General features: G+C 39.6%; 1 protein-coding gene across 2 annotated transcripts in view; it reads right to left on the bottom strand.

Annotated features, from left to right (window-relative positions):
- The window catches only part of GINS1 (GINS complex subunit 1), a 28,290-nt gene that overhangs the window by 2,291 nt on the left and 1,410 nt on the right, over positions 1–24,589 (bottom strand). The window contains exons 1-6 of one of the 2 annotated variants that reach the window (XM_030310244.1): positions 20,385–21,084; positions 16,027–16,091; positions 11,430–11,528; positions 10,811–10,901; positions 7,405–7,521; positions 1,492–1,566 (exon numbers count right to left, since the gene is read on the bottom strand). In XM_030310244.1, coding sequence (XP_030166104.1) covers positions 1,492–1,566; positions 7,405–7,521; positions 10,811–10,901; positions 11,430–11,528; positions 16,027–16,091; positions 20,385–20,459 — 522 coding nt within the window. In that variant the 5' untranslated portion in view covers positions 20,460–21,084. Of the gene's footprint in view, positions 1–1,491; positions 1,567–7,404; positions 7,522–10,810; positions 10,902–11,429; positions 11,529–16,026; positions 16,092–20,384; positions 21,085–24,589 lie in introns of those variants that run through there. The other variant, XM_030310245.1, reaches the window with a different exon arrangement.

Here is a 24,589-nt window from a genome sequence, read left to right as displayed (position 1 = left end):
ATGCCTGAGGGTAGGGCAATACTGAGAGACAAGTCAAAAGCATCTCAAGGGAAAGGCTTCTGCATGGTCCACACAGAGAGTGACAATTGTTTAGTGGGGAGCAGGAAGAGGGATTCAGCTGGTTTCCAACTGCCCCAGGCCCACCTGGGCACTCCAGTGAAAAATCACCGTCTCAGCACACTAGGTGGGGAGATCAGCCACAGAGCTTGAGAAAGAAATTCAAACACAGGACGGTGCTGGAGATGCAGTTTTCTCCTGTCTTGCTTTATGAGGATAGCTTTGCTCTTGTGAATCAGAGCTTCCTGCTGGGTCCTACAGAAGGACAGATTTTTATGAGAGCATTTCTTTAGCATCTGCTTTCTATTCATTATTATCCTACTTCGAAGAGGATACTTGGGAAGGAAATTTTTGCCTTACCAACCAAAGATTTTAGGGTCCCCTGAAAATGTGTCTTTAAAATGTTAAAACTTTGGGGCGCCTGGGTGGCTCAGTCGGTTGAAAGTCCAACTTCGGCTCAGGTCATGATCTCACAAATCATGAGTTTGAGCCGCACATCGGGCTCTGTGCTGACAGCTCAGAGTCTGGAGCCTGCTTTGGATTCTGTGTCTCACTCTCTCTGCCCCTCCCCTGCTCATGCTCTGTCTCTCTCTCTCTCTCTCTCAAAAATAATTAAACATTAAAAAAATTTTTTTTATTTTTTAGGAAATAAAAGATCCAAGAGTACTATTAAATAATTCACCCTAAGGGAACCACATAACCTCAGCATTACTTTGCTCCAGGGCATAAACAAGACATCAATGACTTAAGGGCTTTAGATACTAATTGGCTGAAAACAAAATGGGAAGGAAAGAAAGAGTGGTTTTTATTAGGTCATTTTTTGTCCTACACTAATGTGACTACAAACAATTAAGACAGGATAAAAATAAATCTAGCTAATGTGAATGCATATGAAGCGAAAATTCATCTAATGTGAACTTGATGATTTCTAAGAAAACAATATATTGAGATTCACAATTTCAGTCTTTCTCTATTAAACTATTAGGTTTATATGTTAAATACTTAGAAATTTTTGATCCGTATACTCTTTGCTTGTTAAAGAACTAGGATTTAAAGGGTGATGTACAAGATGAAAGTGAGTGCTTACCACCTTTTTAATAAATTCAAAGAAAGTAGCTAAATCCAACAATTTAACAGGCCCTTAACTAGAACAAGCCCGCTTACCCAGAATAAGGCCCACTGTGATAATTTCCCAGGAATATGCTTAGTGTTATACACGCGATAATCTAATAAATTAACTTTTTCTTAGTAATATGCAACATTTGCTTCAAGTCTTTATATTCAGAAAACGGCCAAAACAGGGTATCTTACACTAAGCATAATGCTTATGATACAAATGATCATCACAAGGTAACATTTATTTTGCTACTGATTCTAACATTTCCATCACTGAACACTCTTATAAGATTTAAAGTATCTCAAGATGAGAAGTACCTGGCTATTTTTTTTTAATAGGACTGAAGTACCATCATCAACTTCAAATTCTCCATAGTCTTTTAGACACCGCACCTGAAAAGAAAAACTGATGTTTTATCGAAATTATTTTTAATATATAGTAACCATAAAGTCACTTTCTGTTTGTTTCTTCTCTGTGTACATGGGCCTAGCATTCCATACTGTGGTCCTCTAGAGATGCCAAATGTCCTGTTTGAATGGGGAGGAAGAAGAATGGCAGATCTCCAAATGCATGTGTATGTCTGTGCTGCCACCAAGAAAACCCAGGGAGCTGCAGAGGGAAGACAACATCATGTATTGTGTTCCCTCTGCAAATCCTGAAAAATCAAAGTACGTATCTACAAAGAAAAGAAAATGTTTTAGATGGACTCCAACTTGCCTCTTATAGGTTCTTCCAAAAATATAACAATATCTGAGAATAGGACATAGGTAAGTCTCCAAAATGTTTTAAAGAGATTCTTCCAATCTCCTTCAATATGCAGATTCTTTCCCAGGAATAGGTAGAAGTACACCATGAAAGAACAGATGCAGAATCACATCCTAAGTATCAGGAGAGACTCTTGGTCAGAAGGTGGGAGGGTAAAGAAGCCTTTTGAAAACGATGTGTGCAACTGCCAAGATCACCGACTCCAATTCTCAGTGTTGCAACAGGACACCAGGACCAGTTTTCCTCTCCCATGAGCACTCAGGACTGGAGTTTGTGCTCCTGAGTTCTCACATTGCTATGAATGAAGCCAACCCCAGCAGCAAGTTCCAGTCTTCTACTTTTCCAGCATAATTTCATGCCCTGATTCCTCTGGAATCTTACCATGACTCCCAAAGGTATTTTACTTAGTTCAAGAAATACTATTTAAGAAAAATCCCTACCACCACTACCACCTTTTTGCTTCTTTAGACTTTTATTATGGAAAATCTCGAACATATTCAAAAGTAAAAATACTAATACAATGAAACTCCATCAACTGGCATCAACAATTATCAAGATGTGGCCAAACTTATTCCCTCACCTACTTCTGGATTATTTTGAAGCAAATCCTGGATACCATTTCATCTATAAATATTTTAGTATCTATTTCTACAAAATAAGATTGTTTTTATTTGTGTATTTATAATTTGTTAGAGGTTTATTAATTTTATCTTGTTCACAAAGAATTAGCTTTTGGTTTCACTGAAAAATTTTTCACTTTTTATTTTAATTCCAGTTAGTTAACATACAGCCTTGTATTAGTTTCAGGTATAAGATTCTTTTTAAAAAGCATAATCTCAATACTGTTATCACATCTTATTAATAATTTTTTAAAAAAATGTTTATTTATTTTGAGAGAATGAAAAGCTCAGACACACATGTGCATGCATGCAAGTGGGGGAGGGGCAGAGAGAGAGGGAGAGAGAGAATTCTAAGCAGGATCCACCCCACAAAGAGTGAGATCATGACCTCAGCCAAGATCACAGAGTCAGATGGTTAACCAACTGATCCACCTAGGTGCTCATTAATAATTTTCATATCATGAACTACCCAGTTAGTACCCAAATTTCCCCATTTGTCTCATGAATTTTTTTAAAGCTGTCATGTTCAAATCAGAATCCAACAAAAGCTACACATTACATGTTTCTAACAAGTCTCCATATCTTTTAATCTATAGTTATTCCCCTTTTCCTTCCTCCCCTTGGCAATTTATTTGTTAAAGTAACTGGGTAGTTTGTTTAGTAGTTTCCCAAAAGCTAGATTTTGTTGTGGATCTTTGTGGGGTCACTTAACATGTTCCTCTATCCCTGAATTTCCTCTAAACTGGAAGTTAGGTCTAGAGGCTGGATCAGATCAGGTTTGATTTTTCTGGCAAATGGTGTTATTAAGCTCTTCTTCTAAGACCTCATGAAGCACAAAACATCTGGTTGTTCCTTTCTGGATGTTAGGATTGATCAGCAGGTGTAGGTATTACCTGTATTCATCCATATTCATCATTATCATCTCTACTAACTTCCACCTACCAGTTTTAGAAGCTATTTGCCTCCACACATTAAGGCTACAAAATGGCATTAATGTAGTTCTTTTATTTCTGCTGCATTTATTAGCCAGAATTCTTCCATGAAGAAGAAATTCCCCAGGGCACCTGGCTGACTCAGTCAGTAGAGCATGCAACTCTTGATCTTGGGGTTGTAAGTTTGAGCTCCATGTTAGGTGCAGAGATTATTTTTTTTAATTTTTTCAATTTATAAATGTTTATTTTTGAGAGAGAGACAGCATGAGCAGGGGAGGGGCAGAGAGAGAGGGAAACACAGAATCCGAAGCAGGCTCCAGGCTCTGAGCTGTAAGCTCAGAGACCAACGCGGGGCTCGAACTCACAAACCATGAGGTCATGATCTGAGCTGAAGTTGGACACTTAACCAACTGAGCCACCCAGGCACTCCGGGTGTAGAGATTACTTAAAAAATAAACAGAAAGAAAGAAAGGAAAGAAAGGAAGGAAAGGAAAGAAAGAAAAAGAAAGCAAGCAAGGAAGGAAGGAAGAAAGAAAAAGAAAAGAAAAGGAAAAGAAAAAAGAAAGAAAGAAAAGGAAGAAAAGAATTTCCCTTGTAAACAATTTGGCTATTTGGCTACCTTGAGACAGAACTCAGGGTACAGTAAAGGCTGACAGAGATGGTTGATCCCATTCTTTTATTTAGCACTTTTCTTTTTTTCTTTTTTAATATTTACTTATTTTTGAAAGAAAGAAACAGAGAACGAGGGGCAGAGAGAGAGGGAGACACAGAATCTGAAGCAGGCTCCAGGCTCCGAGTTGTCAGCATAGAGCCCGATGTGGGGCTCAAACCCACAAACAGAGAGATCATGACTTTAGCCAAAGTCAGATGCTTAACCAACTGAGCCACCCAGATGCCCCTATTTACCACTTTTCAAAATGACTTGCACCCCTCATATTCTCTAAGGGGAACCAAAAAGATTTTATTTTTTTTAACTGTTGTTATTGTTATTTGATACCATTATGCATTCATGCTTCTCACATAACTGATGTGATGCAATTCACTGAAGTTAATCATTTTGAGGCTCAGATTATTCCTTCTTTGTCCAATGAGAGATCCTTCAAATCAGCTCCCATGGTTTTAGCACTCCCCTTGCAGTCCTTGATACACTCTGCTTTCTACAAAGACAAGGAATTCCATATGCAGCTTGTGCTTTTACTTAAGACCCTGGAATCAGCCTTTCCCACCTTCCTCCCCCTTGCCCCCACCACCATTAAATCTGGTTTCCTTTATGGCATTTGGACTCCAGAATTTGGATGTTCACGGCACTGGGTTGGTTGTTGTCCTTAGGTCTTTCCAGTGAACTAAGAAACATTTTTTTAAAAAGAGACATAATTCCCTATGAGTCCATGCTGATATTTTGAACTGCAGTTTGGGAATACAAAATTTTCACTTAATTTTTTCATTTTAATATTTGAATCTATTTTTTCTTATTTTGAAAATCTTCTCTTTGACCTCAGCTGCAGCAATTTCTTGCTTGACACGTCACCGAAGTCAAGGGTAATAAAGCAAAAATGAACTACTGGGATCACATCAAGATAAAAAGCTTCTGAACTGCAAAGGAAACAATCAACAAAACTAAAAGACAATCAACAGAATGGGAGAAGGTATTTGCAAATGACATATTGGATAAAGGGTTATTATCCAAAATCTATAAACAACTTAACCAAACTCAACACGTGAAAAACAAATGATCCAGTGAAGAAATGGGCAGAAGACATGAATAGACACTTTTCCAAAGAAGATATCCAGATGGCTAACAGACACATGAAAAGATGCTCAACATCACCCATTATCAGGGAAATACAAATCAAAACCACAGAGATACCACCTCACACCGGTCAGAGTGGCTAAAATTAACAACTCAGGAAACAACAGATGCTGGTGAGGATGTGGAGAAACGGGAACCCTCTTGCACTGTTGGTGGGAATGCAAACTGGTGCAGCCACTCTGGAAAACAGTCTGGAGGTTCCTCAAAAAATTTAAAATAGAACTACACCATGACCCAGCAATAGCACTACTAGGAATTTATCCAAAGGATACAGGAGTGCTGATCCATAGGGGCACATGTACCCCAATGTTTACAGCAGTGCTGTCAACAATAGTCAAATTATGGAAAGAGCCCAAATATCCATCAATTGATGAATGGATAAAGAAGATGTGGTTTATATATATAATGGACTACTACTTGACAATGAGAAAGAATGAAATCCTGCCATCTGCAACAATGTGAATGGAACTAGAGGGTACTATGCTAAGTGAAATAAGTCAGTCAGAGAAAGACGGATACCATATGTTTTCACTCACATGTGGAACTTGAGAAACTTACCAGAAGACTATGGGAGCAGGGAAGGGGGAAAAATAGTTTCAGAGAGGGAGGCAAACCATAAGAGATTCTTAAATACAGAGAACAAACTGAGAGTTGAGGGAGGGGGTGGGGGAGAGGGGAAAATGGGTGATGGGCATTGAGGAGGCCATGAGTTGGGACGAGCACTGGGTGTTGTATGTAAGTGATGAATAATGGGAATCTACCCCCAAAACCAAGAGCATACTACGTACACTGTATGTTAGTTAACTTGACAATAAATTACATTAAACATCAAATCAAATCAAATCAAATCAAATAAGAAAAGAAAAGAAAAAAGGAAAAAGAAAATCTTGGCTACTGGTGACATTACTTTTTTGCTTGATTTGTCAATATATAAAATGTTTCAAAAGAACAGTAATGACATTACTAACAATATGATTACTATACTAAAAACAGTTTAAAATTTCTTTGCAATTCTTTTCATTTTTTAAAAAAAATTTAAAAAATTTTTATTTTAGAGAGAGAGAGAGAGAGAGAGAGAGAGAGAGAACGAGCAGGGGAGGGGCAGAGAGAGAAGGAGACACAGGATTCAAAGCAGATTCTAGGCTCTGAGCTGTCAGCACAGAGCCTGATGTGGGGCTCGAACCCACGAACCACGAGATCATGACCTGAGCTGAAGTTGGACACTTAACCGACTGAGCCACCCAGGCACCCCCATTTTTTAAATAATGTTAAAAAAAATTTTTTTTTAAATGTTCTTTTCATCTTTTTTTAAGTTATTTATTTTTGAGAGAGAAAATGCACATGCACTCACATGTGCCATGCAGCAAAGGGGCAGAGAGAGAGGGAGACAGAGAATCAGAAGCAGGCTCTGTGCTATCAGTACAGAACCCAATGCAGAGCTCAAACTTGTGTACTGTGAGATCATGACCTGAGCCAAAGTCCAAAACTTAACTGACTGAGCCACCCAGGCACCCCTGTAATTCTTTTCATCCTCAGAACACATCCATTGGGGGGGTGGGTGCCTAGGTGACTGAGTCAATTGGTTAAGCGTTTGACTCTTGATTCTGGCTCAGGTCATGATCTCATGGTTTATGAGATAGAGCCCTGCATCGGGTTCTGTGCTGGCAACATGGAGCCTGCTTAAGACTCTCTCTCAAAATAAATAAATAAGCTTAAAAAAAAAAAAAACTAAAATAATTCCTCTTTGACTAATCTACCAACTTGAAACACAGGTTCATTTGTTTTGTTCTGCTTTCAAAATCTGTAGGTTGGTTTTCTACTTTAATTTTTTAATATGTAAAATATATACATGTTTCCAAAGTTAACACTGCGAAAACAGGTATGTTCAGAAAATTTTCAAAAAAAGAAAAGAAAAGAAAAGATAATTTCCACTATTCTATCCTATTCCCGCCATCCCCCAACAGGTAACATTTTTGGTTTGGATGTATGTTTCCTTTCTGTTTCAAGTTAAGTTAATAAACATTCATACATACCCCTCATTTTAGATAAAAGTCAGCACAATTTATTCATTAAAGAAAAACCCATTTTAAAAGGTATTCTTACTTCTATATATAGGCTTTTCGGAGGTTTCATATCTTGTGTGATGTCCAAACCTCCATCTCCTCCCAGTGACCTCATATAAGTAGCAAGGGACTTTTTATAATGATTAAACCACTCCATCTGCAAACACAGAGATGATCATTTGACAAAATTAGAAGAAAGAAACTTGCAAAAACTGTATACTCATCCTTTTATAAATAGCACATTTCCCCACATGGATCATTACTGACCATTCATTCATTTAAACTACAAGTATTGCTTGCTGTGAACCAGGCCCTGTTCTGGGTATTTAGGATGGATCATTTAACAAGTGAACAAAAATCTCCATTCTTACAGAATTTATATGCCAGCATACTTAAACACAGACCAGAAGCAGAACCATGAAAAATATACCATTTCAGAATTATGATCTCTCCAAATTGTATTGATGGTTTTTCTGAAAACCATAAAACCCTGCTGACAAAAACACCCAAGTATTTATCACTGATGAGTGGATAAGGTATGTATATCTGTACAATGGATTATTATTTAGCCACACATCAGAATAGAGTTCTGATAATGTCAGTAACATAGATAATCTTAAAAACATGCTAACTGAAAGGCCACATATTACATAATTCCACCTATATGAAAAACCCATAGTAGGCAAATCTATAAAGAGAGAAAGTAGATTAGTAATCTCCAGGGGCTAGGAAGAGAGGAGAAAACATGAAATAACTGATAATGGATACATAGTTTCTTTTGGGGGTGATGAAAATGTCTTGGAATAAGGTGTTGGTAGTAGATGCACAACTCTGAATATACCAAAAAACACTGAATTGTATACTTTAAAAGAGTAAATTTTATGCATGTAAATTTTGCCTTAGTAAATCTGTTAATTTTTTTCATTGTTGAAACATATTACAGACCTAAATATATGGAGGGATTACCACATTCACAATTCAGTATTATAATATCAACTCATCTATGTATTCAATTCAATCTCAATCAAAATCTCATTTAAAAAAAAAATAGAACCTGACAAATTGAGTCTAAAATTTACATGGAAATTCAAAGGGCCCAAAACAGTTGAGACAATTGAAAAAGAAGAACAAGATGGGTATGCTTGCTGAAGACTTATAAAGGTACAATACAGAACTGGCATAAGGACAAATAAATTAAAAGAACACAAGGGAAAGTCTCCTATCCTAAATCCCCAGATATACTGATACTCAATTCATGAAAAAAAGTGGTACCATGCACAGAGCAATGGGGAAAGGAGATCCTCCTTTCCAATTAAATGGTGCTGGATCATCTCAATATCCATATCCAAAATGCAAGCTGACTTTTAACATTATATACAAAAACCAATGCCACTACTGCAGATGTCCTTGTGAAAGGTAAAACAACATAGCTCTTAAGAAACTACACAGAAAAACACCTTCATAACCCTCATTAGAAAGTGTGTGTGTATGTATGTGTGTACACATGCGTGCAACCTCAGGTTCAATAATGCACCTGAATGACTCACAAAGCTCTAGAAAGCACTACACTTACAATCACAATTTTACCATAGCAAGAGGGATAATTATCAGAACCAGCCAAAGGAAGACACACAGAGTGAGGTCTGGGAGGGTACTAGAGGGGCCAAGGGCAGGTCACCCCAAAATGGGCCACTTTGGCATGAAGACTATTTTGAGTTAAAAAGTAGATTCAGGGGTGCCTGGGTGGCTCAGTAGGTTAAGCGTCCAGACTTCAGCTCAGGTCATGATCTCACAGTTCGTGAGTTCGAGCCCGGTGTCGAGCTCTGTACTGACAGCTCAGAGCCTGGAGCCTGTTTGAGATTTGGTTTCCCTTTCTCTTTGCTCCTCCCCTGTTCATGCTACGTCTCTCTCTCAAAAATAAACATTAAATTTTTTTTTCAAAAAAATAAATAAATAAACCAGTATATTCAGGAAAAGCTCTTTACCTCCCCTACAACTGCCTTAAAAAAATTTAGATAGAGGACCTGCTCTAGGAAGAGAGCTACCACCATAGACAACTATATTATGCTATGAACAAGGTATGGTAGACAAGGAAGAACCTAGCAAGGACAGTTTGATGCAAGTCCTCTCTTTGTTTCATTGTTTCTGTGGGCCCAACAAAGATCTGTTTACCAAATATCTGCTCTTTTTCATTCTTCCTAAGGATTACTTACATTCTTTCCCTTTGAAGTCCTAAACCCCTAACTCTTAGGGTGCCTGGTTGGCTCAGCCAGTAGAGCATGTGTCTGTTGATCTGAGTCTTGAGTTCAAGACCCACGCTGGGTATAGACCTTACTTTAAGAAAAAACAAAAACAAAACATGTATACCTCATTTTGCCTCACTATCTTTGGAATTTCCATGTCTGTGTGGATTCCCAGTATGTACGAAGTTAAATTTGATTTTTCTCCTGTGTTAAATTCGACTCTTAATCTGGCTAGGACCTTGAAAAGAACAGGACATTCTTATTCCCTGACAGTAAGCAAACAAGAAGCTCTAGGGTCCTCTCCCTATAGAATCATGACACATCATACTCTTGGCACAATGATGTGTAACAGTACACACAAAGCACTATCGACCAGGGAGGCTCACACAAGCTTTGGTGTCCAGAATTTTTAATGGGGTTTCATCACACACGCACCATTGCTTGAATCACTATCCATGTGACTGAGCGCCATCTCTAACTCCCCTCTCCTCTCTGGAAGTTAGACTGACATTAAGAGATTCAAAGTCTCAAACCAAAGAAGATAGCAGGAACCCGTGAATTTATAGCCATTTAGTCACAAGGGAGGGTGGCCCTGGGAACACCCAAAACCTGTGGCAGGTGTCTGCAGAGGGCAGTCTTAGCCTGTCAAGTTCAGTCTAACTCTACATAGTTAGTGTCAGAAGCTACTGCAAACCTGCTACAGGTAAGTACTACCATCCTCATTTTGTAAATGAGGGAATTCAGGCATAGAGAGAACTCAAGTAACTTGCCCAAGATTAGATAGTGACAAGGACAATGTCTGAACCTAGGTTTACTTGACTCTAGTCCTGTGTCCTTAAATACTGGGCTAGTTTTGTGCCTTAGTGACTGGACGAATGAAGAGTATTCATGTTGACTAGGAAAGGGCATGCGCACATGCACACATACACACTCATCTAAATAATAATGCCAGTTTTTAATCCTACTGATGCATCACTAATAAGTAACATAATGGGACCCTTTACTTTGTCAATAACAGAGGTTTCCACATAGCATTTAGAATTACTCCTAAATTCTTATCACAGTATATACCAAATAAATACAAGCCAAAAATTGCTGAAAACAGATGTTAAACACAAAGAGAAATACTGTAAATACTTTCACAGGACAATGCCAGAACCAGCATTTTCCAGATCAGAAACGTGAACAACAGTGCTAACTTACTTCTTCAGCAGACATGTGAAACCGTAAAGCATTTGGCAAGACGCTGCCATACTCCCACCTGAGTGCTCTGATCCGAAGCAGTCGATCATACCTAGGACAAGAAGGTATGAGACCACATAACTATAAGAAGACACCTTTGGGACAACAGGGATACACAAATATGGACAGGACAGGTGTGGTGAAGGCTTCTTCATTTCTCAATGTTTGAGAACGGTACAGTGGTCATGTGAAAAAAGATCCAAAAAGGACCTTATTTCTTAGAGATGCATATTAAAATATTCAGTAGTAAAAGGCCATGATGTTCTAGATTAATTTAGCACAGACAAATAAAACAAGATGAAGCAAATATGGCAAAATGTTAAAAATTGTTAAACTTAGATGATGGCTCCCTGGAGGTGGGGGAGGTTCATAATATTTTTCATAATATTCTAGTTTTATGAAAACTGCATTTTTCATGATTAAAAAAATAATAATGGAAAAAAGATAAGTATTTAGAATGCTTGCCCAGGAAAAACAAATGTAAGAATTTCTGTTATCCATTCAAAATGGTTAATTAGGAAACCACGTGCAAAATCCTCCATTGTTTCCTGCCACTCCAAGCAAAAACTGAGAAGCTTACAGGTATGCTACAGTACAGCGTCGATTTCTTAACAAGGAACAGTGTCGGAATTTGATGGTTGGTATCAAATCACTTTGTCCACCTGATTTCACTTCATTCCTGGGAAGAACATTTAAAGAAAAGAACATTAAAAAAGAAAAAGAAGAAGAAAAGAATGAATATGTATATTTTAGCTAAGTAAAATTTTCAAAGCCAACTGACAAAGGACTTCCATGTTTGTTTTTGCCCATTTACATAATCAGCAGTTAATGTAACCAAATAGTACCTGCCTCCACATCAGAGCTTTTATTATGTTAAAAGATAAAAAAGCCAAAAGCTAACTAATTTACTTAAGATCACGCTATCAGCATTTCATTTAACCATTTGGTATTTTGCATTTTTGCATACTGATTAATCTCAATTGTTTTCAAAAGACATAGTGTTAACTCACCTTTTGGAATTCCTTTATCATGCTAGTATAAGAGACAAACCTAACATCATGGTTTAAGATTATGGTCTTTTATCATGTTTTTATTTTAAAAGGAACTACTCTTCCAAATCCTTGGAATAAAGTGAGCTAAAACGGAGTCAAAATGGTCCTTCTTCACTCATCCCACAAATATTTATTTATTTATTTTTTTTTTAATTTTTTTTTCAACGTTTATTTATTTTTGGGACAGAGAGAGACAGAGCATGAACGGGGGAGGGGCAGAGAGAGAGGGAGACACAGAATCGGAAACAGGCTCCAGGCTCCGAGCCATCAGCCCAGAGCCTGATGCGGGGCTCGAACTCACGGACCGCGAGATCGTGACCTGGCTGAAGTCGGACGCTTAACCGACTGCGCCACCCAGGCGCCCCCCACAAATATTTATTGATCTTCAACTACATGCATGTCCTATACTGCAGTGTTCTTCACACAGAGGGAAAAACTTTGGTTTTACCCTATAAAATGTACATCTCCTTAGATATTAGCCAAGTATCACATTTAAAAACCAGATTAATTAATGGGCACAGAGTTTCAGTATTACAGGATGAAGGGTTATGAGGATGGATGGTGCAGATAGCTGTGTAACATTATGCACATATTTAATACTACGGAACTATGCACTAAAATGATTAAGATGACAAATTTATGTTATTTGTATTTTACCGTAAAAAAATAGGAAAAAAAACAAAAATAAAAACAAAACAAGAGGGAAGTATATAATAAACTAAGAGGGAAGTATGTAGCAATCCAGACCTTCCTAAAGAAGGAAAAAAATGTCTCATACACAACTTACCTAACCTCACACCTAAAGGAGATGGAAAAAAGAACAACAAATAAAACCCAAAACTAGCAGAAGAGAAATAATAAAGATTAGAGCAGAAATCAATGATATCAAAATAAAAAAGCCAGTAGAACAGATCAATGAAACCAGCAGCTGGTTCTTTGAAAGAATTAACAAAATTGATAAACCCATAGCTAGATTTATTAAAAAGAAAAAGGATTCAAGTAAATCATGAATGAAAGAAGAGAGATGACAACCAACACTGCAGAAATACAATCATTAATAAGAGAATATTATGAACAATTATATGCCAACGAATTGGGCAATCTGGAAAAAACGGGTAAATTCCTAGAAACATATAAACTACCAAAACTGAAAACAGGAAGAAATAGAAAATTTGAACAGACCCATACCCAGTAAAGAAACTGAATCCAACAAACAAGAGGCCAGGGCCGGATGGCTTTCCAGGGGAATTCTACCAAACATTTAATGAAGAGTTAACACCTATTCTCTTGAAACTGTTCCAAAAAATAGAAATGGAAGGAAAACTTCCAAATTCATTCTATGAAGCCAGCATTACACTGATTCCAAAACCAGACAAAGACTCCATTAAAAAGGAGAACTACTGACCAATTTCCCTGATGAACATGGATGCAAAAATTCTCAACAAGATACTAGCAAACTGAATCCAACAATACATTAAAATAATTATTCACCACGATCAAGTGGGGTTTATTCCTGGGGTGCAGGACTGGTTCAAGATCCCCAAAATAATCAACATGGTACAGTACATTAATAAAAGAAAGGATAAGAACCACATGATTCTCTCAATAGGTACAGAAAAAGCATTTCACAAAATACAGCATCGTTCCTTGATAGAAAACCCTCACAAAACCCTCTGTAGGGACAAAGGGATCATGCCTCAAGTTCATAACGGCCATATACAAAAGACCCACAGCTAACATCATCCTCAATGGGGAAAAACAGAGCTTTCCTCCTAAGGTCAGGAACATGACAGGGATGTACACTCTCACCACTGTTGTTCAACAAAGTGTTGGAAGGCCTAGCCTCAGCAATCAGACAACACAAAGAAGAAGTCAAACTTTCAGTCTTCACAGATGACATGATACTGTACGTGGAAAACCTGAAAGACTCCACCAAAAAACTGCTAGAACTGATACACGAATTCAGCAAAGTCTTAGGATATAAAATTAACGTACGAAAATCAGTTGCATTTCTAGACACCAATAATGAAGCAGCAGAAAGAGAAATCAAGGAATCAATCTCATTTACAATTGCCCCCAAAACCATAAAATACCTAGGAATAAACCTAACCAAAGAGGTAAAAGATCTGTACACTGAAAATTATAGACAGCTTATGAAAGAAACTGAAGAAGACATAAAGAAATGGAAAAACATTCCATGCTCATGGTTTGGAAGAACAAATATTGTTAAAATGTCAATACTACCCAAAGCAATTTGCATATTCAATGCAATCCCTATCAAAACAACACCAGCATTCTTCACAGAGCTAGTACAAACAATCCTAAAATTTGTATGGAACCAGAAGAGACTTCAAATAGCCAAAGTAACGTTGAAAAAGAAAACCAAAGCTGGACGTTTCACAATTCCGGACGTCAAGCTGTATTACAAAGCTGTAATCATCAAGACAGCATGGTACTGGCACAAAAACAGACACTCGGATCAATGGAATAGAATAGAGAACCCAGAGATGGACCCACAAATGTATGGCTAACTAATCTTCAACAAAGCAGGAAAGACTATCCAGTGGAAAAAAGACAGTCTCTTCAGCAAATGGTGTTGGGAAAACTGGACAGTGACATGCACACAAATGAAGTGGACCACTTTCTTACATCATACACAAAAATAAACTCAAAATGATGAAAGATCTAAATGTAAGATAGGAAACCATCAAAATCCTAGAGGAAAAAACAGGCAACAATCTCTTTGACCTTGGGAGCAGGAACTTCTTACTAGACATGTCTCTGGAGACAAGGGAAACAAAAGCAAAAATGACCTATCGGGACCTCATCAAGATGAAAATCTTCTGCACAGCAAAGTAAATAATTAACAAAACTAAAAGGTAACTGACAGAATGGGAGAAGATATTTGCAAATGACATATCAGATAAACGGTTAGTACCCAAAATGTATAAAGAACATATCAAACTAGGGGCGCCTGGGTGGCTCAGTCAGTGAAGCATCTGACTCTCAGTTTCAGCTCAGGTCATGATCTTATGTTTTGTGAGTCGAGCCCTGCATCGGGCTCCAAGCTGACAGTGAGGAGCCTGCTTGGGATTCTCTCTCTCCCTCTCTCTGCCCCTCCCTTGCTCACTCTGTCTCTCTCAAAATGAATAAACATAAAAAAAAATTTTTTTTAATTAAAGAAAAAAATAAAGAACATATCAAATTCAACACCCAAAAAACAAATAACCCAGTGAAGAAATGGGCAGAAGACACAAATAGACACTTTTCCAAAGAAGACATCCAGATGGCAAACAGACACCTGAAAAGATGCTCAACATCATTCATCATCAGGGAAATGAAAATCAAAACCACAATGAGGTGCCGCCTCACACCTGTCAGAATGGCTAAAATGAACAATCAGGAAACAACAGATGCTGGTGAGGATGCAGAGAAATAGGAACACTTTTGCACTGCTGGTGGGAATGCAAACAGGTACAGCCATTCTGGACAACAGCAGGGAGGTTCCTTAAAAAAATTAAAAATAGAACTACCCTACAACCCCACAATTGCACAATTGTATTTAAAAGGGAACATCAACAAGGTTTATAGCAGCATTATCTACAATAGCCAAATTATGGAAAGAACCCAAATGTCTACTGACTGATGAATGTATAAAGAAGACATGGTGTATATATACACAATGGAATATTTCTCAGCAATCAAAAGGAATGAAGTCTTGCCACTTGCAACATTGTGGATGGAACTGGAGTGTATTATGCTAAGTGAAAAAAGTCAGTCAGAGAAAGATAAAAATCATATGATTTCACTCAAATGTGGAATTTAAGAAACAAAACAGATGAAAATACAGGAAGGGAAGGAAAACTAAGATAAAAAGAGAGAGGGAGGCAAACCATAAGAGACTCTTAAATACAGAGAACAAACTGAGGGTTGCTGAAGGGGTGCTGGGTGGGGAATGGGCTAAATGGGTGAAGGGCATTAAGGAGGGCACTTGTTGGGATGACCACTGGGTTTTATATGTAAGTGATGAACCACTAAATTCTACTCCTGAAACCATTAAAAAATAATAAAAAACAAAAACCTAATTAAAAAATAAAATAAAATATCAATCTCATCAAAACTTACACATCAGACTGGTTTTGTTCATACAAAGCTTTCATCTCTTCCAGAACTTGCCTGAGTCCATCCTCCTAGAACATATAAAATGGTGTTAATACACATCCATTAATTCCTCTACCAAGTCTATAGCAATATTTCATCTACCCTATGTTTATCTTTGATTTATACTAAATATTATCAAAATTCATACCTCTAGGATTGGCTCTAACAAATGTCAGTGAGGATGAGGAGAAATTGGAACCCTCAAGCACTGCAGATAGGAATGTAAAGTGGTAGAGCCCTATGGAAAACAATATGATTGTTCCTCAAAAAGTTATTTATTTATTTTTTTGTGAGAGACAGGGTGCAAGAGCAAGGGACAGAAAGAGGGAGAGAGACAGAGAATCCTCCAAGGGTCAAAGACAGAGAGAGACGTGGGGCTCACCCAGTGAGGGGCTCATGTTCACCCAAAGCAGGGCTCGAGCTCACCTGATGCTGGGCTTGAACTCATGAACTGTGAGATCATGACCTGAGCAGAAGTCAGATGCTTAACTGAGTCACCCAGGCACCCTCCTCAAAACATTTAACATATAATTACCATATTATCCAACAAGTATTCAAGAGAACTGAAAACGTATGTTCATTCAAAACCTTGTACATAAATGTTCAGAACAGCACTTCTTTTTTTTTTTTTTTTTTTTTTTGGAGAGAGCATGCACATGCACAAGCAGGGAAGGGGCAGAGGCAGAGGGAGAGAGAGAATCTTAAGCAGTCTCCACGCTCAGCACGGAGCCTGACACAGAGCTTGATCTCACAACTGTGAGATCATGACCTCAGTCAAAATTAAGAGTCAGATGCTTAACTGACTAAGCCACCCAGGTGCCCCCAGAGCAGCATTATTTATGGCAGCTACAAAATGGAAACACCCGAATATCCATTAACTTGATGATATGCCAAATATGGTATATTCACTCAATGGAATGTTATTTGGCCATCAAAAGGAATGACAGGGAATCCAGACCAAAAAAACCAGTGGTTGACTAAAGCTGCTACAAAAGCTACAGGTAGTAGGTGGTAGGTAGCTACAAAAGGGAAAAGGGAACCCTGAGGATGACAGAAATTTTGACTGTAGCACTGGTTACATGGATATATATACTAGTAAAACTAAAAAATGTGCTAAATTTGTACTTTGTTGTATACAAATTACACTTTGATAAAACTAACGACAAAAAAACAACAGTCTTACAAAGCAATAAGGTATGATAAAAGTATGTAAATAACTTTTTAAAAAATTTTTTATTTGATGTTTATTTTTGAAGGAGAGAGGCAGAGCATGAGTGGGGGAAGTGCAGAGAGAGAGGGAAACAATCTGAAGCAGGCTGCAGGCTCTGAGCTGTCAGCACAGAGCCCGATGTGGGGCTCGAACCCACAAACTGTGAGATCGTGACCTGAGCTGAAGTTGGATGCTTAACCGACTGAGCCACCCAGGCGCCCCTAAATAACTTTTTATTTATAAAAATATTTAATATAAATAATATAGAAATATTTACAGAATATTCCTTTTATCAGCAAATAATATTTTCAGGAATACCTGAAAACTCCTGTATAATCAATAGATCTGCAGGTATACAGAAGACAAGTGTGAAATAATTTTGTGAAAATACACACATGCTTTCAGATTTAGATTTTTTAATCTTATAGTGAAAACTGCACTATTTTGTGTTCCCACCTCAGGCTGGAAGTCCAAGATAATTTGCCTAAAAACTCACTTAAATTATTACCCGTTCTGCATATAGAAAGTGGACAATCATTTCAATTTGCTGAACACAGTACCTAACACTGAGAGACAATGAACAAGGAAGAGTCCTTGCTCTAAACTGAGTGACTATCATCTTCCTGGAAGGAATGATTCTTGAAGGGTCGAGTGGGGTCATGGGTCTATGGCCTGCAAATCACTCAGGTGGACTGGACTGTCTCTGCTTGGCTGTATCAAAGACTGACCAGCTTCCAGGCTGCTGAGTCACCTGGCTAGCAGGTGAGTTTGTCAGTGGAAGGTGCACATGGAACAAAAACTGCAAAAGGTGCTCTGCCAAACTAAGACCTAGAAAAAGGAGGGATCTGGGATGCCTGGGTGGCTCAGTCGGTTAAGCATCCAACTTCAGCTCAGGTCATGATCTCAGAGTTCGTGAGTTTGAGCCCCAAATCAGGTTCTCTGCTGTCAGCACAGAGCCTGCTTTGGAGCCTCTGTCTCCCTCTCTCACTGCCCCTCCCCTGCTCATATTATCTATCTATCTTTCTTTCTTTCTTTCTTTCTTTCTTTCTTTCTTTCTTTCTCTCTCTCTCTCTCTCTCTCTCTCTCTCTCTCTCTCAAAAATAAATAAAAAAAATAAGAAAAAGGAAGGATCTTACAACTTCTAAGTTCCACCCCTGGGCCCTCCAAAAGTGGTCAAGCAACACTTAACTTAAAATTTGAGTGAAACAGAGAGCTGGACTAAGGGTTTGGTTGGCTAGCTCCTGTTGGACAAGTCTCTGCCTCTTTGGGTTTGTTTCCTCTTACGGTAGATGACCTTCAAAATGCCTGGTTGTCCAACTGCAGTCATATTTAAAAGTCTGAACCCCTCGGCATTCCAGCATCTCTGCTGAACCTCCCACCATTGTCTCCTAACTTTTTAAATGAGTTTAAACAGTCCTGAAAGAACAACAAACTGAAATCTAGGAAATCTGTGTTCAAGGTGAGGCTCTGCATTCAATATGCTCCAAGTTCAGACAAATCCCTTAACTTGATCTATAATTTCTCTTGGCTCAGTCTCATCTGCAAAATGACCCAACTGTCCAACCACGTGCTCTTTAATGTTCAAAACAAAACTCGCCTTTCCCCACTCTTCCTCCTGAAATCTGATACAGTCCCTGAGAGAGAATTTCCCTGAGACTCCCTCTCATTCATTACCCACCCCCCATCCTAACAGTTACAAGTCCTGTTTGCCTTGTCTCTGAAACTCAGACACTGATTTCCAGGCCCAGCAACCAAACACAGTCTGGATCATACACAGCTCTCACCTGGTCTATTATAACCACCCATAACCATCTCATTGACTCTGTTCTTTCTTGTCTCCAACTCATTCCCCCATAGTGCTGCCATCATTATCCTCAAAACATAAAAAACTGCCCTATCACTCTCCTGTCTAAAATCCTTTACCAGTTTCCAAATGCCTTGTGCATGACCACTGAACTCTCTTAGGCCTAGAACCCACCTTCCTAGCCTCTGCACACACCCTGTCAGTCACCCCTACCTATGTGACCATGTCTCTGCACTGCTGTATCCTTTGGCTGCCATGCCTATCTTCCTTCTCAGAGTGGTCCCCTCATCCTTCCATGTGTGGCTCAAATGCCTGCTCCTCTACCCCAGACCACACCAACATTGATTGCTCCTTATGCTCCTCTCTGGTGTCATCACACTGCATTCTGTTACTCCTTTTTGTGCCCCTCTCCCAGCAGAACATGCCCTGGCTCCAAATAGCGGCTGCTCTATGAGAAGGGAAGCAGTCAAGTATAAAATTTAGAGTGCAGGTCTTGAGCCAGACTGTTAGGGTTTAAATCCTAGCTTTACTTCTTAGCTATGGGCAAAAAAATGCCCCTAAGCGTCTGTGTATATGGCTGGAAAAAATGGTTTAAATCTCAGAGTTCTTACGAGAACAAGATTAACGTAGGCCACGTGCTTATCACCCTGTTGTCGGTAGTAACAAAAATAAGAATGATTGTTATAGTAGCAGCGGTAGAAAGAAAATAAATAGCAAACACTGACTTCACTGCTGTGTGTCAGGCATTGTTCAGAGAACTTGACATATACCAACTTGCAGAGCCCTCACTACGGGAAGAGTTGACTACTATTATTACCAACTTTCCCGTTTTTGTAGAGGAAACTGGCAGCACAGACGGCATGAGTAACTGCCCCAGTCACATGATGGAGTCAGAATCCCAGTCTGGCTCTACAGGACTAGCTTCTGCCAGAGTGCTCAACAAATGCTAGATTGTTATCAGAAAACCAAGAAATGCTTGATCAAACACAGGAACAAGAAATAAAGCCATACATGAAAAAACACTGAAGGACATACACTCATGAGGAAATTCACCAAATCGCTGGGGGACATAAACATGAATGCACTCTTTTTCCTGCTATATTTTGTCTTTCCGTGTTCCAAAATTTTTGTTCCCGACTCGAGCTGAGAAAGCACACCCTCAGGGGATATGCAGGTTAGAATCTCTGGGAGCCAGATCCTCTTACAGTCCTCCCACGAGCCCCAGGCCCGCCCCAAGGCCGCCCCCAGCGCTTCCGAGACCCCGCCCCTTCAGCACGACCCGCCCGGTGAAACTCCGTCCTCCCTTACATTGAAGGCTGGCAGCTGCCCTTCTGGCGCGCGGTGCAGCTCGCGGACCAGCTCCATGGCCTTTTCGCAGAACATGTCGGACGCGCCCCGGCCCTGCAGCTTCCTAAACCGACCGCTCTCACGCCAAACAGTCGCTGGGTTCACGGCCCCCTCTCTAAGGTACTATGGTTCGCAGTCCCACAGCCGCAGATACTCGCCTCCGCCTCCGCTTTGGCGCCAAACACACCCAGCCAATAATAACACGCTCCTGGGCCTCGCGGCTTATGGCGGCTGTGAAGGGACATTTGCCTCTACTGCGCAGCCGCACAACAGATGGGGAAGCGGTGCCTCCTTCTCTAGGGAAACCCCCGCAGCTGGGGGAGCGTAGTGGCCCTGGGTTCCAGCCTATAGGCTGAGCAGAGACTTTCGAGTTCCCAAGCGCCACTCGCGAGATGTGCACATCTTTGTTCTTCCTTTTTCCATTTGATTCATTTTTGTTTAGGTTCAAAAGGGGTTGCACTTTGAGGTTGAGAAAAAAACTCAGAAACTTGTGCATTAATGTTCTGACGCAGCATTTTAGTTTTGCAGTGTGCTTTTTTTGTTCGATAGAAGAGGAAAAGCAAGTTTTATTGGGTATCTCCTGTGTGGTATGGGCTGTGACATATTTCATTTAATTCTCACGATTAACCTGAGGTGGCTTTTAAGACTCTTGGTACTGATTAGAAAACAAGTTAGATAACCTTTTTTTTTTTTTTCTAAAGTAAGCTCCACACCCAAGGTGGGGCTTGAGTTTATGACCCCGAGATCAAGAGTCACATGCTCTACCCACTGAGCCCGCCAGGAGACCCAAGATAGATAACTTGCTCAAGGTCACACAACGTCTAATGTGACAGAGTTTGTATTTAAGCTTTTGACTCTACAGTACCACTTTTGATTTTAAAGCAGTCCTCTAAAAACATTTGTAAAATAGCTGTATTCATGAAATCTACAAAAAGGGAAAATACTAGACTAACATGAATTCAGACAGCCATAATCTTACCTACATGATTATGGACATTTTCATAACTATAGAATCAAAAATGGAAATTACTGCTATAGAAACAATTTGTTTTGTTTGGCTACTTTTTAAAAAGGCAATATTACTTGGATTCATGCTAGTTAACCCTAGAAACTTTGTTCCTCTTTTGCAAATATAGATACAGTAGATATGTGATCTGAACAATGAGCATGGGAATGGCCTACAAAGTCTTTGAATCTTTGAGTGACATTTCCTTTTCAGCTCTACTGTAAGGAATAATTTAGCTAATTTTTTTTTTTAATTAAATACACAGAACTATAGTGGGTTGTGCTACAGGATTCTATTCCAAAAGTCGCCAGCATCCACAACCTTCCTTTGTCACAAACCTTTTTTTTAAATATGTTTTATTTTTATTTATTTTTATTTTTGAAACAGAGAGAGAGCATGAGCAGGGGAGGGGCAGAGAGAGGGGGGGGGCACAGAATCTGAAGCAGCACAGAGCCCAATGTGGGGCTCGAACCCACAGACTGTGAGATCATGACCTGAGCTGAAGTCGCTTGCTCAACTGACTGAGCCACCCAGGCACCCCAAACCTTTTTTTTTTTTTTTAAACAAATGGTGTTTATTAAATAGCATTTTTTTTTTCAGTTGATTTATTTTGGGAGAGAGAGAGAGCGAGCATGAGCAGGGGAGGGGCAGAGAGAGAGGAAAAGAGAGAGAATCCTAAACAGGCACCACACATTGGTGTGGAACCTGATGTGGGGCTCAAACTCACAAACTCTGAGATCATGACCTGAGCTGAAACCAAGAGTAGGATGCCCAACCAACTGAGCCACCACCCAGGTGCCCCTGACATAAACCCTTTTATTTCAGATCCTTACTTCCTTACCTGTACAGTAGGGACAATAGTATACACTTCTGAGGGGTTGCAGTAATTCATTACTCCTTCAGCAAATGTTTACGAAGTACCTACTACATACTGGGTATTGTTCTAGACATTGGACATAAAACAGTGAATACAGTCCTTGCGCTCACAGTCTATGTTCCAGTATGGGAAAATAGCAATTCACAGATACAGTTATACGGATAATAAATATATTTGTGAGAAGTGCAAAGAAGAATAAGCCAGGGAAGGTAGAGTGATGATGAGGGCCTGAAGGTTCTGAGATAGTGTTCAAAGGCGGCACAGACCTGCAGCAGAGAGGGAATAAGCTGTGTGGAGATGGGGCCATAGGATGGGCAGAGAATTATGGGCAGCAGAAATGCAAGTGCAAAGGCCACAACGAGGAGGGTGGGTGGCTGGCTCACACACATGCCACCCACACCCCTCCTTGGGGCCTGTGCATCAGCGAGGAGTCAGTGACACTGGAGTAAAGTAAGGGAGGGAGACACTGGTGATTGAGATCAGAGTGAGGGCTGGAGGCCATGTCAGGTAGGACCCCAAAGGCCCTTTCATAAGCTTTCTGTTTTATTTTCAGTGAGATGGGGAACCATATAGGTATTTTGAGCAAACAAGTGACCTAGGTCTTTAAAAAGACCTTTCTGACAGCTGACTTAAGTAGACAAGTGGGTAAAGGTGGAGGCAGAGGACCACTTATGGTGAGAAGTGGTTGGATCCTGGATAGACTTTACTTTTTTAAGTTTATTTATTTATTTTGAGAGAGAGAGAAAGAAAGAGTGAGTAGGGGAGGGGCAGAGATAGAGGGAGAGAATCCCAAGCAGGCTCCACACGCTGTCAGCGCAGAGTCTGACTTGGGGCTTGATCTCACAAACTGTGCTATCATGACCTGAGCTGACATCAAAGGTGGCTGACTGACCACTTGGGGTGCCTGGGTGGCTCAGTCTGGCTCTTGGTTTCAGCTCAGGTCATGATCTCACCGTTTCATGAGTTCAAGCCCCACATCGGGCTCCAAACTGACAACACAGAGCCTGCTTGGGATTTTCTATCTCCCCCTCTCTCTCTGCTCCTCCTCCACTTGTGCTGTCTCTGTCTCTCTCAAAATAAACAAATAAACTTAAAAAAAAAAAAAAAGTAGCTAACTGAGCTGACCAGGTGGCCTGGATCCTGGATGGATTTTGAAAGGAGAGCTGATAAGGCTTTGTGATAGACACCATGGCATAGGAAGGGAGAATTAGGGTGATCTCAGAGTTTTGGCCTAAGGAAATGCAAGTATAAGGTTGCCATTCCTGAGGTAAGGAAGGTTACACAAAGAGTTGGGGGCTGGAAGAGTTGGGAACTCAGCTTTGAACATAATAACTTTAGATGCTAATAGTATATCAGAGTGGACAAGTAGACCATTAGAGGGGCCTGGGGTTTAAGGAAGAGGTGTGGACTAGAGATACAAATGTGGGTGTCACCAGTGTAGTCTTTAAAGACTTTTAGATACTACTCAGAAAGCCAATGTGGTATATTGGGGAGCAAGAATTTCCTGTCCCCTTCTAGGTCCTTCTAGCTGTACTAAGAATCAAATTGATATGAGACAGATTAACAGGAGAATATTTAGTTTCCTATATACAGGAAATCCACATTGACACGGAAACTTGAAAGACACACAAAATAAGGTATATTTATTATCCTGAACTAAAGAGAAGCAGCCAGGGGTCTGGGAGTTAGAACGGAACGAATACAAGTCAAGGGGCAATAAGAAGAGCAGATGTTTGGTAATTTAGATGTCTGCTTTGCCATATAGATGGGTCATTCAGATAAAGTTTATCTCTGGTAATAACCATTATTCTGGGAAAGACTCCCAATTTAGATTCTTCTATTTAGTTAAGGGAGGGCCAAAACATTTAAATCCATAGGTCTTGATTGCCTTTAGTTCAAAATAATCTTCAAGCCAAAGTGGCCCATTTGGGGGAAGCCTGCCTTTGGCCCCTAGAGGACCAAGAGTTGAGGACTATATGAGCAAGTCCTAAATGCCAGCAAGACTCAATACCCCTCACATTTCTCTCTTCTCAACAGCCCTACCTTCCTTGCTTTTTTGTTTTTCTATTAAAAAGGATTTTGTGAGTGATGGGGTCAAATTTTTTTTTAACTTCAGTTTCTAGATTCCCAGTCTCCGGTATGTGCTAGTTTAACACTTCAAAGAATTCATCATTTAAGTTCTAGGAGAGTATTTGGAGATATCCACACAAATATGAATGCTGGTTGTGATATACTTTGCAATACAATGAAATTCTATTGTAATTTAGAAGTACCATTACAAAG

This window comes from Lynx canadensis, chromosome A3, assembly GCF_007474595.2.
Source record: "Lynx canadensis isolate LIC74 chromosome A3, mLynCan4.pri.v2, whole genome shotgun sequence".
Lineage (NCBI taxonomy): Eukaryota > Metazoa > Chordata > Mammalia > Carnivora > Felidae > Lynx > Lynx canadensis.
This window is presented reverse-complemented; position numbering and strand designations above follow the sequence as displayed.